This window comes from Rhinolophus ferrumequinum, chromosome 19 (genome assembly GCF_004115265.2).
Source record: "Rhinolophus ferrumequinum isolate MPI-CBG mRhiFer1 chromosome 19, mRhiFer1_v1.p, whole genome shotgun sequence".
NCBI lineage: Eukaryota > Metazoa > Chordata > Mammalia > Chiroptera > Rhinolophidae > Rhinolophus > Rhinolophus ferrumequinum.
Window position 1 is genome coordinate 40,437,400 of NC_046302.1, and position 14,179 is coordinate 40,451,578.

The 14,179-nt window shown below is 39.3% G+C and overlaps 1 protein-coding gene across 3 annotated transcripts in view; it reads right to left on the reverse strand.

Annotated features, from left to right (window-relative positions):
* The window catches only part of DYM (dymeclin), a 271,365-nt gene that overhangs the window by 206,436 nt on the left and 50,750 nt on the right, over nt 1–14,179 (reverse strand). For all 3 annotated transcript variants that reach the window (XM_033087487.1, XM_033087488.1, XM_033087489.1), the window contains exon 6: nt 5,911–5,983. In XM_033087487.1, the coding sequence (XP_032943378.1) occupies nt 5,911–5,983 (73 nt within the window). The remainder of the gene's footprint in view (nt 1–5,910; nt 5,984–14,179) is intronic.

A 14,179-nucleotide genomic window follows, 5' to 3' on the forward strand; every position in this document is an offset into this window, starting at 1 on the left:
GTGACGATCCCTGATCTATTAACCCCCATTTTACAATGACAGAACGGAAGCCTGGAGGGCCATTGCTGGTTAGCGGTAGAGCTAGGATTCAAACTCTCTCCTCTGGGTCAGAATCAGTGGTGTTTCTTTGCACTACAGAATATATCCTCTACTTCTTGGCAATAGCCAGTTAAGCATTTATGAACAATCTGAGCACATGTCTTGTAAAATAAACATTATTTGTGGTATTGGGTATATTTTGCTTGGATTTCCTCAATAAACCAGGTTAAGGTTTACACATTAAAATTTTTTTAACTGGGATTTTTTCCCCCTGAGCCACCAGAAATCCATTTTCAAGCTGAAAAGCTATTGTGAACTTAATATACAATAGTATTGGTATATGAAAACATTATCATCTTTAATTCAGGGCTTGTAATGTCATAAATACCTAATTCCACCAGAAAGCTATATTAGGTGTTTACCTTACAGCACCTAAAACTTAAATGCTGACTTACGTTAGCCACCCAGCCTGTTGAGGCTGGATTTGGCATTTTCCCCAGTTAGGCCCTTCATGCCAACCATGGGTCTCTCCAGTTCCTTCACTCTCTTCCAACAACTTGTAGACTTCATAAGGAAACTGTTTATGGTTCTTCAGGTTCTTGAACCACCTATTCGCTGTTAGCACCAAAAGTTTTCAATACTCAAATTTTCCACATTATAACATCTAAGCCAATACCATTAATCTAAGGGTTGAATCAATATGCATTTGATATCATTTTATTACATTTCAAAAATCCTGTGGACAAAGTGAATTTTATAAAGATTCATAATCAGTGTCATCCCTCCCCACATACTTCTAAAATGGATTTTAGAGAAATCGCTCTAAAAAATACAATGTTCTTTTATATCCTAATAAACAGAGAACCCTAACATAACCAAATGTTTACTCCTGCTAACATTCAAGTCTTGACTCCATCAAACAACATAAGAATAGCTGCTCCACCCCTAATCTCCCACAAACCCTCTGCTCCAAACACATTATTCACACCCAAGAGAAGCCTAACCAGCTCCTTTCTGCCTTTGCAGTGACCTAGGCACTGCTAGTCACTACAGCTCGAAACGACTGTAGCATTCATCACCTCTTCCTCTTACTGGGCTACCTTTCTATGTATCTGTCCATCCCTAAGCTCCTCAAAAGTCACTCCTTTCTTTGCCCAGGGCCTAGTGCAGTACAGACAGATAGTATATGCACAATATATGTTTTTGAGGATGAACTCAATGAAAAAGAAATTATTATACTGTGAAGGGATAATCTGGGGGTGGGTGGGGAGGGAACTACTGAGATATAAGCCAATTGTCCCTAAACTAAATGATCCCAGACTAGTCAGTATTTATAACTAATTAATCTACCATTTCCTTAAACATTGTCAGATGTTATGGCTCAAGTGTTTCAGCTTCTAGTAGCCCCTTTCTACTACCAATGTGTATAAGACACTGAGTTTTTATAATATAACGCACCAACTGCAAAGGGCTTTGGGGCACTACACTTGTAATGGAATATGCCTTAGCACAATGCTTAGTTTCCACATAGACTAGATGCTGGGAAACAAACAAACAAAATGCTTTAAGCCTACTGATTTATTGATTCATCAAAATTGTTCTGAGAGTCTACCACGTGCCAGGCTAAGCTGAGTACTAGGGATACAGCAATGAGCAAAACAAATGCTGGCACAAGAAGAATCTCTGTTTTCATGGAGCTCTCGTTCTAATTTTATTTGAGAAATACAAGTGAAAGAAATAACAGATAATATGAAAAGCACAGATAAGTATTCAGACAAAAAAATATAAAGCACGATAAAAGGACAGAGAATAAGAGGGGTGTTACATTAGAGTAGTCAGAGCAGCTGTTTCTAAGAAGCAGACCCTTGAGCAAAAGGAAGCGTAAAGGAGGTCAAGATATGAGCCATGTAGGTATCCGAGGGGCAGATAGTCAAGGGAGAAGAAGAAGAAAGGGCAAGGCCTTGGGGGCAGGAGTGGATTGGCTGGTTCCCAATGAGCATGGGCACCAGCATGGCTGAAGCAGAATGAGTGGTGTGGATGAGGTCGGCAGACAACATCAGATACCCCCCTACTTGAGAAGCAGACAAAGTCCCACTACACGATAGACACACATGTCCTGAAAAAGGCAGTGAAGACAACTGATTATGAATAGCTCATCTTTACCAGTATGTACCGTAACTTATGAAAAAATGAGATAAGGTTTCTTAAATTATAATGTAAAAATCTGCAAATCAGGGCCGGGCTGAGAATTCAGCTGCCCGTCTTCAGTGAGCTCACAGGTTGATAAAGGAGAAGAACACATAAATGGACCTCCGAGGAAGAGGCTGTATGTCCAGCCTGGGGTCAACAGAAAGGCCCATCCCGAGCAGACCTCACAGGGACCCACCCAAAATGGTGGCACTAGAGAAAGGAGGAGGCAGGGCCTATTCTTGACAGTGGCGTCACCATGTACAGCTAACAGTGATAGCTTTGACAAAACTACAGCAACAAAAACAGATAAAAAGACTGAAAAGGAACGAAATCCAGTTCAAGCCCTCAAAATAATTTCATAATAAAAAAGTGTCGCAAGCAGCCCTCAAAACATAAATTTGGGGCCCATACAACATGACTGCTTCTGACGCTAGGACCCCACATAAACTCCAACACTGGGTTGAGTTTCAACTCAACCCGGTCAGTAACACTGTAAGAAGGAACCAAGACACTCACCAATTCTCAGTATTATACTTTCAACTCTGGCCTGCCAACCATGTTCTTTCCATTACTCTCTGTATTAGTGTCTTAAGGAACATACCTTTATCTTTATTCCTTTTCCATTTATTTCCTTGAGATCAAGGAGAAGGTATATTAATTAAAGACAAGGCTTTACTTTTGGATGACATTTCAGTTCTAGTTGGATCAACCCAATCTACACTGAAAAATGTCAAGTCATGAGCCTACACATGACCTAATTTTTATTTTAAATATATGAATGCTGAGAGGTATGGAGTTAAGGAAGGATTCCTGGAAGATGTGCATTTTTAATCCGACTGAAAATTAACACCTCAGAGAACTAATATTTTTATCAAGAAATCCAAACTGAGAAGCCGTATCTATCCACTAACTACTTAACAGTCAATTTTCATTACAAATAATTCCTACAAATTCTGGAAGTTTATCTAAACTACTGCAGAGATCCTGTTCTCTTAATCATAAAGTATCATTTAAAACTTAGTTTAGAGATCTCTAAATATCTATCTATGTTCTCGGTAATCACTTGCTTTCAATATTAACAGAATGATTTCGCAGTCTCTTAAGAAATGTTTAAGCTAGTTTGGAATTACCTTCGGTGGCCATTAAAATTAGATTCCTCTTGCTGTTCTCCTGCTAATGCAGCACTGGCATGCCAGTGTCCACGTGAACGTTTACAGCGAGGCCGATGGAGCCCAGGTGTGAGAGCATCCCGGCTTCCATTTGTCAATATCCCTCCTTACATTATAAGCTGATCCATAACTCTGCACTACAGTTACAGTAGATGAAACATTGAAAAAGTAGTTTGGTTTCACATGGAAACGGTTACCAAGACAAACCTTCTTGCAGGATGGGCTTCCAAGAATATTAAATCATAAGAAATTGTTTCAGCAGCTGGGTAAAGCTGAGTGTACATAATACAAGACATCTGGTTGTCTGTGCATTTTCAGTTCATTTAAAAAGTATAAACACATTAAAACACTGAAATGTCTGATATATTACAACACTGTCTGCTTGCTCCCCAAGAGTGTTTAGTGGCTGGTCTAGTCATTGTACTCATGGCTTATATACTAGCTAAAGGGATTTATAATTTCAATCTCCCTTAAATTCACTAAGACATTTTATCAACAAACTGGGGGGAAGTACACATTTAGGAAATATTCTGAATTGCTGGTATTTGTAAGGACATAATGCAATGGAAGTCGTGCTATTTTTAAAGTTAAATCAGAAACACATGAAGCATCGTACATACCACGACAAGTAACTAGCAAACAACATATGTGTTCCCCTGCCGCATCTGACTGTATGCAACAGAAATCTAGCCACAGCAGCTTAACCAAAATAAGGGTTAATTCTTTTCAAGCAAGAAGAAATCCAAAGATAAGCGATCTAGGGTTGCTGTCACAACCCCACAATGCCATCAATAGCCCATGCTGCTGGGGCACTACTTGCATGCGGCACTCATCATCATGGTTTTAAGATGGCCTTGGTGTTTCCTCCACATTCCAGGAAGGAAAAGGAGAGGACAAAGAGCAAAAAGTTGAAGGTACATATGTACGACTTCCGCTTACATATAATTGGCCCAAGCTATGCCACAGGGCCACATTTCAGGCACATTCAGTTGCCAAGTTCCCTGAAAACTAAGCTGGGCACATACAGCCTCCCACCCTCCAAACAATATCGGAGATCTGTTAAGAAGGAAGGTGAGAAAGGATGTCAGGCATGCTAACAGCTGTGCCTGTCAGAGGAGTCCCACTTGCACAGGACACTGTGCCCTGTGTCCTTCTCTATTAGTGACCGCTCAGGTGCCTCAGTACCTTCCAGGCTGCACGTCACTAGTCTAAATCACAACAGGGTTTTGTGGTTCTCATTTCTAAATCTGTATTATAATTCTGGATGCTGCATTTATACACAACAGAGGCCAGGAGCCCATTTTCTCACAAATTCCTGTCTTTCCTTTTCAACCACAGGCCAATAGTACATTGCCAACAATACCCCTATGTAGACTGAGATTCTATGATGATAAAAATCTACTTCTTTACTTAAAAAAATCATTCCTTTAAAATATGCATTCTTAACAGGGATGATATCACTCCCAAGAGGGTGAAAACTGGTTCTTTGAGATGAAAAACTTCATAGATATTATACTGATTTGTGGCCCTCCAGGGCTATAGTACATAAACATATTCAGTATACTGAGGTATTCAGATTTCATTAGTGGGGAGAGGCAATTAAGAAAAAAATGCTTAAAGGGAGCCCTCAGAGAGAAAATTTAAAGGAAAAAAGGTTGAGAGTAACTGCTTTAAAAGTTACAGACATTTTGAATCATGCGGGAATTGCATTCGGTTGCAGTGACAGAAATCCAGTTGCAGTAGCGTAAACAAGTAAGGGTCTTTTTCCCTCACACGAGAAGTCCAGGGACGACGTGGGGAGGAGGGAGGGGAGCTGATGACTTCCGTTCAGCAGTTCAATGGCATCAAAGCAGAATTTTCTGAGTCTCTTGGCTCATGGTGCCAAGATGGCCACACAGCTCAAAAGACTCTGTCCTCATTCCAGACAGCAAGAAAGAGGGCTGTCAGGAACAAAAAGATAGGCCGCCTAGCCAAGTGACGTCCCCTTAAAGAGTTTTACTCAGGAATTTCATTAGAGAACTTCCCCCTCCATCTCACCGACCACATCTAGCTTCAAAGGTGGAAATGAAAATCTGACCTCTCCAAAAATGGCCAGAGATAAAATCAGGAGGTAAGGAAGGAAGAAGGGGGGAAAAATAATGGGTGAACAACTAGCGGTGTCTACCACCTATGAATTAGATTCAAATTGCTTTTCTCTTAAATCCTTGTTTACAGAGCTCTATAAGCTCTCTCATTACAGAGATTAATCTAATTCTGTGCCTACCACATGCTTAATACTGCTAAAGAGTTTGGTTATTTTCCCCCTAACAACAACTTCAAGTTCTTGTTTTGATGATGAATAGTCAGAGTTGAAATATTATTAGGCAAGAGAGATAAAAGAACTCCACGAATGCACAACCTTTCAAAGGCATACATAAAAGTGCTACACCAGGACCCACGAACTCTTCAACATGATCAATGACCATCTTCAATGTACAAAGATAAAACAAACCCTGGCGTAGCCAGAACTTACAGGAGTGGAATATCGGTGATTAATTGCATCAAACAGCAGACTAATTCTTCCAAAAGATCTTCTGAGTCACAACCTGGTAAGACACATAAAAAGTTTGTTAACAAAGAATAAAATAGAATGGACCTGTTTGGAAGTTCAGTTTTCATTCCTCATGAAAATAAGAACAGTAATTATTCCATAAACTCAGACATTAATGTTGACCTGTGAATAAAATACAAATCGTGAGCAAGTTAGCACCTATTCTGACCTTCATCTAGTAGAGGAATTCTGGACAACAGTCTTAAATATATAGCTTTTACGGCTTAAAGGTGTTTTATAACTCCTGTAGGCCAGTCGTTTTCAAATTTTTTATACTGCACTATGTTTTTTTCAAATGAAATCTTATACTAAAGTCAAATATATAAAATACATAAAAAATCAAGCTGCTCTAGCCACTTAGTCTGAATTAGGAGTAGAGTTCCATATTCCCTCCCACCCCCCATAAATACCTGACCTTGTCATTGACCTTCTTGATAGGCCTCCAAGAACCCTTTCTGAACCTGTGGGGGCTCCACAGATCACAGACGAAAACCGAGTCAGAGGCCCAACACCTCTTTTACAGACAAAAAGCCAAAGGTAAAATGGATTTCCCAAGTCACAGAGGACGTAAGTGGCCAAGGTAGGCTGCAGATCATCCCCACGGAAATGCTCCTCTGTCCCAAACTGCTCTAAGCGCCCTTCAAATTTCCAAAGACCATCAATATCTTCTGTGACTTCTGGCTTTGAACACTACTGACACCTACTCCTTCATGAAATTCTTTCTTCCTTCATGACACTTTATGTCTAACCTACTTTTCCTTCTATTCATTCCCAGTACCCACTTCCTCAGAATACCTTTCAAACTATCATCTTCCCCAGAGTTCCACCATCGGCTTTCTTCTCTTCTCCTCACTCCCTATGTTCTCCTTTATCAATCACCCCTTCTATGCCGGTGATTCCTAAATCTACAGTTTTCCTTGGCCTCTCCACTGAACTTCCTGTCTGCGTATCCGATTGCCTGCTGGCCATCTCCACCTACATACATCACCAGTACTCAAACTCAACATGTTCAAAACTGAACTCATCTTTCCCAACACTTCAAATCCACTTACATTTTCTTTAGTCTCCTTTTTGGTGACTGCAGCAGTTAACCCAAACCCTAACCAGGCTACTACTCTGTTATTCATCTGTTTATAACCAGTCAATCCCAAGGTTCTCTCAATTACATAGTCACCTCTCTGTTACTTCCTCTTTTCTGCATTCCTGGTCATTTCTTTGTTCATTATATTTTATCACCTCAGTTCAGTTCAATGAGTTTACTAAATTAAAACTTACTCCTGAACTTCTTTAAACCTTCCCACTAGTATTCCTACCTCCAATTTTACTCCTCTCCAATCCCAACTCCAGATTGCTGTCAGGGAGACCGAACTAAATTCCATCCTTTCACTCTCCTGCCTTAGATCTTTTTAATTACTATGTATCAGAAAAAAACTCCAAGCTCCAAAGGACAGCATGCCAGACCCTTCAAGATACACGCCCTGCATCCCTTTCTACCTTCATCTCTCACCATTACTCCCTTCATAATTTATATCCTAGCAATAGCAAGCTACCTGATACATGCCATTTTATGCCACCTCAAAAACATTCTCTCTGCCTGGAACACCGTCTGATGATAAAAACCTAATTTCTTAAAAAGCCAATCTTTATCGATCTTAACCATCCTCAGTCTTCACCTCCTCCGGAAAACCCAACTCTCTTGCCTCACCCTGACTAAACATAATCATGCAGACCGCATGTATGCCTTGTGCACATGTCTTTTACTGCATGTATTGGTTACGGTATATCATAATTTCTCTCTGTATGTAAGCAGGCCCCTATTGGCCTCTATATTTCCCCAGGATGATGACTGACAAAGAGCTTGACACATGATGCACACCCAATACACGTTTGCTGAACTGAACCCAAGTGTCTAAGTACAAATCTAATGGTTATTTTCAAAGTATCAAAGCACTTGGAGCCTCAAAAAAAGTTCAGCAATTTTTTTTTTTGGACCATCGTATCACCTGGTAGTCAGAAATTATGAAGAAATTCTTTCCTTCCTTGCCATAAATAGCCCTGGCATAGTAACCCTCTAAGAAGTGAGTGCCAAGCTTGAAGAGAATATTAAATCCTGATGAATACACCAATCAGTGCTGAAAAGAATACACAGCAAGAATCAAGTTCAATAAGCACATTAAATCTCACTCTAAAAGAGAGAGGCTTAGCTCAACTAGTAAAGAAAGTAAAATAAGGAAATAAGTAATATTTGTCTCTGAGTCTGCACCATAGAAGTAGATCTAAAATCCTGCTCATCGCCAAAGTTGTCCAACATAACCTACATGAGTTAACACCCATTCCAACAATCTGATTTGTTGGCATATAATATATATTCAGTATAGCCTTGGCTCATCCTACAGAACGCAGTGACCCAGACCGCAGTAAGAACATTTATAATCACTCACTGAAAAAAAAAAAAAATGGAAAAAAAATTAATAGTAATAAAAAATAAAATAAAAAAATAAAATCATTCACTGATTCCCTAAAAGACATTTCAGACCAAATGAGTTGGCCAGTTTAAAAACATACCCCTGTTCAGCTAAGCAGCTAGCACAGTGTTTTAATTACAGAAGGTGAAGGAACAAGCACTCAGGACCCACAGATGGTGCCTGATTTTTTTTTTTTTCTTCCAGGGGTGTAAACACATCTAATTTTCAAATCTTAAAATGGTGACAAGGATTCTCTATTCGGTCCTAAATGCCATCCAAATCATGACCTCAGCCAAGTTTACAGTTAGGTCAATTAAGGAGTATATTCACAGCTTTGTTATCAAGCTAACATAATAATGAAAATGATGATAAATATATTTCATGCAAGTAAAATGTAACATATCAAGGTCAAAGCTCTAGCAAAACAAAAGACATAACAATAAACAATTTCTAGTTAAAATCATTGACAACTTCCACTTACAAAAAGAAAAGGAAAGAAAAACTCCCGCAGAATATTATATTCTTGTTTCTGGGCTAATCTAGAAGCAAATAATTGCATATCAAGTGAAGAGTGACAGGATTTGACTGCTTACCAGGTTTGACATTAAGCAAGTCACTCACATTGCATTATTTTCCAAGCAGTATTTATATCACTCAGCTTTCAGATGTGGCCAAATATCTTCCTTAGTTCCAAGAAAAATAAGTACATATAAACTCACCTGCCAAAAATTATAGTAACACTCATGCATTTCTCACAAGAAAGATGATCTTAAAAGTCCTTGAAATTTGCAGGTCAATGACAAAGTAAATTGAGGTTCTTTGAGCAAAGGACTTTGCGGAGATTTGGTGTGTTTACTGTATTGTGATGTTTACAATCCAGAATTTTATCTCTTGAAGAGTTTTAAATTGTCTCTATAGCTCCAGTCAAATCTTTTGGTATTTTAAATGTCAGCTTCTGGACATAACGTTAATAGCTAATATTTATTGAGAACTCTCTACCCTTGGAGAGGCACTGTGCTAACTATTTATTTCATTCTGTTTACCTCACATTAATCTTGACAATAACTCTTAAATAGGGATAATTATCATCATCATTTTACAAATGAAAAATGGCTCAGAAAAGTTAGTTTACTTACAGTAAGGGGCAGAGCCCAGATCTGAACCCAAAGCCAGGTTCCCAAAGTAAGGGGGGGGAAAAAACCTGACAAATTATTTTTGAAGATCTGTTTCTATACAAAGATGGAAAAAATCCAGTCGACCAACATATGTTTTTCTCAAGATCCTAAATAAAACCCTTCAGAAGTGAGTTCTAGGAGCCGGATTAGGGAAGAAATCTGACATACCACATATTAGTTCACACGTCAAGGTGATCTATTATACATTCACTAACACATGCTGGAAGTCCTTGACTTAAATATCCAATTTAGAAGTAATCCCAAACAATGAGTAAATATAAACTATTAGTATAAGTATTATGCAGAACAAGGTCACTGAAATCCCACCCTTATCCCTGGGGTTCGCCCACTTTTTAAAGCCCTAACCCCACTTCTCTGGTCCCCTTGAGCATCACAAGAGGAAGAAGCAAAGAAAGACAAGACGATATTTACCGTCCCTTCCAGCTCTAATAATCGATGCCTAAAAGTAAGCTGTGGTTCCTGTTAGTTCTTTCTGTTCAGCGCCCATTCAGCACCGTATGCTAAGATACCATGCTCTCATTTTGGCCTTAGGGAGAGGACCAGGGAATAGTAAAACACTGTCATAATCAAATATCTTCCATCAGCGTGGGAGGGGAAGAAGGGAAAAAAGATTCAAAAAAACACTTACATGAGGAAGGGGAAAAACAGGACTGGTGGAAAACAAAATAGTCAGAAAAAAAACATGGTTGATTTAAATGAGGTTACGTGTAGTTATTAATATTAAAAGGAATGTTAAAACACAAAGAGCTAATCTTTGATGTTTTCTTTGCATTCAAAGTTAAGCTGTTAGCTTCTCAATGTTGCCCAATACCATTACTAAAAACTCAATCAAGAAATAACAGAGCTGTACTCCAAAAACAGGTCAATAGTGTGCCTGAAAAATTTAGAGCAAACCTGACTTCTTTAAATGGAAGACACATAACTAGTTTACGTTTACTATAAACATATTCAGAAAACCATGGTAGAGTCTGTTATTATCCATTTTAATTGTGAAGCTACTATTGGAATTACTACTCTAAAACATTAAAAATCATATTTAAACTTCTAATTTACAAAATCAAATCTGCCTCTGTATATTTATCATAAATTAAAGCAAATGGACCCCCTCTCTTCTAAAAATAATATTGATCTACATTTTAATGCCTTACAATATTTATAAGCCTGTGTCCCACACCATTCCAATAAAATCTGCAATAATTCTGGTTGTCTGCTATAACTGTGGTCGAACGGAAATTATCCTCTAATTATCCTCAAGGATAATACATTCTACCAGGCTTCATTAATAAAATGTGCCTATTAGTAAAGTTTAATTGATTTTGTTCCACTGATAACATAAAAGGAGAGAAGAGAGAGATCACCTATTACTATATGCCGAAAGAACAATTTAGGAGCTCCTAGAAGCATTTATTTTTCTGCAAAGACAGATTTCAAGTCTTACACGTTAAATATTTTAAAGGAATAAATCCATGCGTTTTTTTTCTCTGAGACACATTTTTCTGCTATGTTTACTTTTTTGCGTTACTTATCTATATAATGAAGTTAATCTCATAAGTTTTATATTAAGACAACAGTAAACAAAGCAGAAACCACTCACACACACACACCCACACCCACCCCCACCACACAATTTCAGGTTTACCTCTTTCAGCTACAGCCTATCCTGGTCCTAGCGACTAGCTCAAGCAGAGAAGAGAGAGCAGTGAAGCCCTGCAGTCATGGGAGTGAATCTGAAACATCCAAGCTAGCTTCAAAGGAGAGAGATTTACTTCCATTGCCTCTAGAAAATGAATACACCACAGTTCTTGAAGGTAATTCCAGCGAGTTTCAAAAAGGCTTTAAGCCAGAGGGAATGGAAAGAATATTGGTTGTGCTGGAGAGGTGCGATTATGGATTTTGTTTAATTTCCACAAATTGCCTATCTCATATAATTTTTTTCTTCTGTTTTGATCTCTCACATAATATTAGTATTTTCAGCTGTTTGGGATCCTTGGCTCTCCATCTCCCTGCCAGAGGGAGGCAAACGCTGACGGAAGTTCTGCACACATAGGCACAGCGTGTCAAACGGTGGTTCCTGCGGGAGACTTCCAAGCTATTTCATTGAGGGACACCCAAATGTCAGTATCTCTAAGTCTCTTCCCTGTTTTTATTCATATTGTCCAGAAGAGTATCCATTCATCTTCTGGCAGGAAAGGGAGTGGGGTGGGTAAAACCCTGGTGCTAGGATTCTAGAAGCCAAGCTATCTCTTCCACTTGTTGCCTTTTCTCTTAACGCCGTTCCTCAATATGCCACCCTTCCACTGTGCTGGGCGCTCCCCAGAAGCCCTCCACAGAGGACAGATTCTAGAATTAAACTGGGGAAGGGCTGGTCTCCTAACTGCACGGCAGAGGAGAAGATCTGGGGTCTAACTGCTTCTTTCAACCAATCTTCTTGGTTGTTTACCTTCTGACACACCTGGCATTTCCAACTGCTAAGCCTTTCCAGGATTCTGTGACAAACACTGACTTTTTCCTGAAGTTCTCCAACCCTGGAAGCATGCAGCTTGCAGCCTTCACTGACCAGCGAGGTTTATTATTACTCCGCTTTCCACCTTGCAAAGTGTTATTAACATTGTATCCCGTTTCCCCCGCTTCAACCTAATAATAAATTCGTGACTTTTTATAAGTCCCTTACTGATGTCTTATTGGGTTTTAGGAGAAAGCAAAGATAAACAAGTATGCTGAATCCACTAGGCTTGAGAGCAAGTCTTACAAAATAACAATGTTCTGAAATAAATTTATAGTGAACTATTTCACACCAAGGAAATGTATTAATAGTTAAACCAGCCTTTGACCTGGACTTGACAAGTCGCGTGTCTCTCTTCTCCTCTCCACAAAGCTGTGCTGACTGGTTCCCATGCTCCTCAGGCCCGGATCCGTTGCTCTCCCCAGCTCTTGGCAGGTGCTCTGCCTGCGCCTTCCTTGCCCTCCACACCCACATAGCTACGCGCTCAGGGATGTAGGGGGTGCGCTCTTGCAAAGCAAATCTAGCCTCTCTCACTGTGTTCTTGATCCAAGCGCCTTCTCTCTGGACCTTCCTTTCAGCTTCCTCCCCACCTTCCCTGCTTTTTTTGCTTCTATCTTCAGTCTCAATCTCCACAGGCTTCTCCCCTCAATAAAAAATTAAAAAATATTTGTAAAAAAACCTATAATTTCCTTCTACTACCAGTATAGTGGAGTAGTTACTCCAAAGGGACCTCCTGTACAAAACAACTAGTGCTTGACTAAAATACACTTTTTAGTGCACTGATGGGCTTCCAGAAAGTAAAGGAAATCACCAAGGACCCCAGCACCATAACCAAAAAGAACAACCTCAAGCGAACAAACGGTGGTTTGCCTCCAGAGTAAAACACTGAGCAATAAGCAAACTAAGGGTAGGGTGACCCTAAGGATGAATGTTAATACAAAGGCAATCTTGAGAGACTAAGCCTGAAAGGAAGCTGAATCTGAGATGCCACATTAAGTCAAGAACCGCTGAAGGAGGCTGAAGCGGCCTCAATGGTGCAGTCTCTGTATCCCTTATTTGGGCCTCAGATTAAGATGAAAATCAACCTCATCAAATACATAAGGAAACAAGCCACCATAAGTGTTTGCAGCAACTAACAACAGATTTAGACCCGCTAAGGACTTAAAATATTGGATTTATGAGATACAAAATGTAAAATAAATATCACTTATTACCTGGGCAAGAACGGGGCAAAATACCAAGACAGGAAAGGAAAACTCCCATTGAGGGCAAAAGGAAAACAGAAACTATTTTGCTGTACTTCACAGCTTTGCCTAGGGCTGGCTTTGTCCCTACTGACTATTCTCAAAGGCATGGAATGAGTAGTGGAAAGAGTTATCTGTATGATGATACAAATTCTCTCTCGCAAACAATCTAATACCACATCATACATAGCCTTTGGGAAAATGTTCAAATATAAATTCCTCACAAAGTTCGATTACAAACTGAGAGTTTACTGAGAGTCATGTAACCCTCATAAAGAGGGCTCCCCTGAATATGTCAGCAGTATCCATTTCATCGCAGTAGTATTACAATGAATTGGAAAACTTCAGTATGCTGTAAGAACCCAACAATCCTGACATGCCTCAGCTGACTTTGCTCAATTGTTTGCAGGTGATTCTCTACTTCTGTAGATTCAGCCTTCAAACAACCTGTACTCCTGTGCATTATCTAGCCCTAAACAGTCCTTCACACACCTAATTCAGAGATTCATATATTAATACTAGCTGATAAATGGATGTTTTCAGCTACTCCATAGTAAGGTTCCACTTTTTCCCATCTGACAGTATCTGTGCAATCACGTAACTTTACTATATTTATAAACAGTAAAAAGACATTGGTAGAAAATAAAACTTACACTATGTGATAAAAAGCAGAAACCTCAAACTAATAACTTATAAGGCTAAGATGAAAATGATCACATATGTCAAAAACAGCAAGTCTTTAACTTTAATCTTTAAAAGATATTCACTGACTTGAGCTGGTGG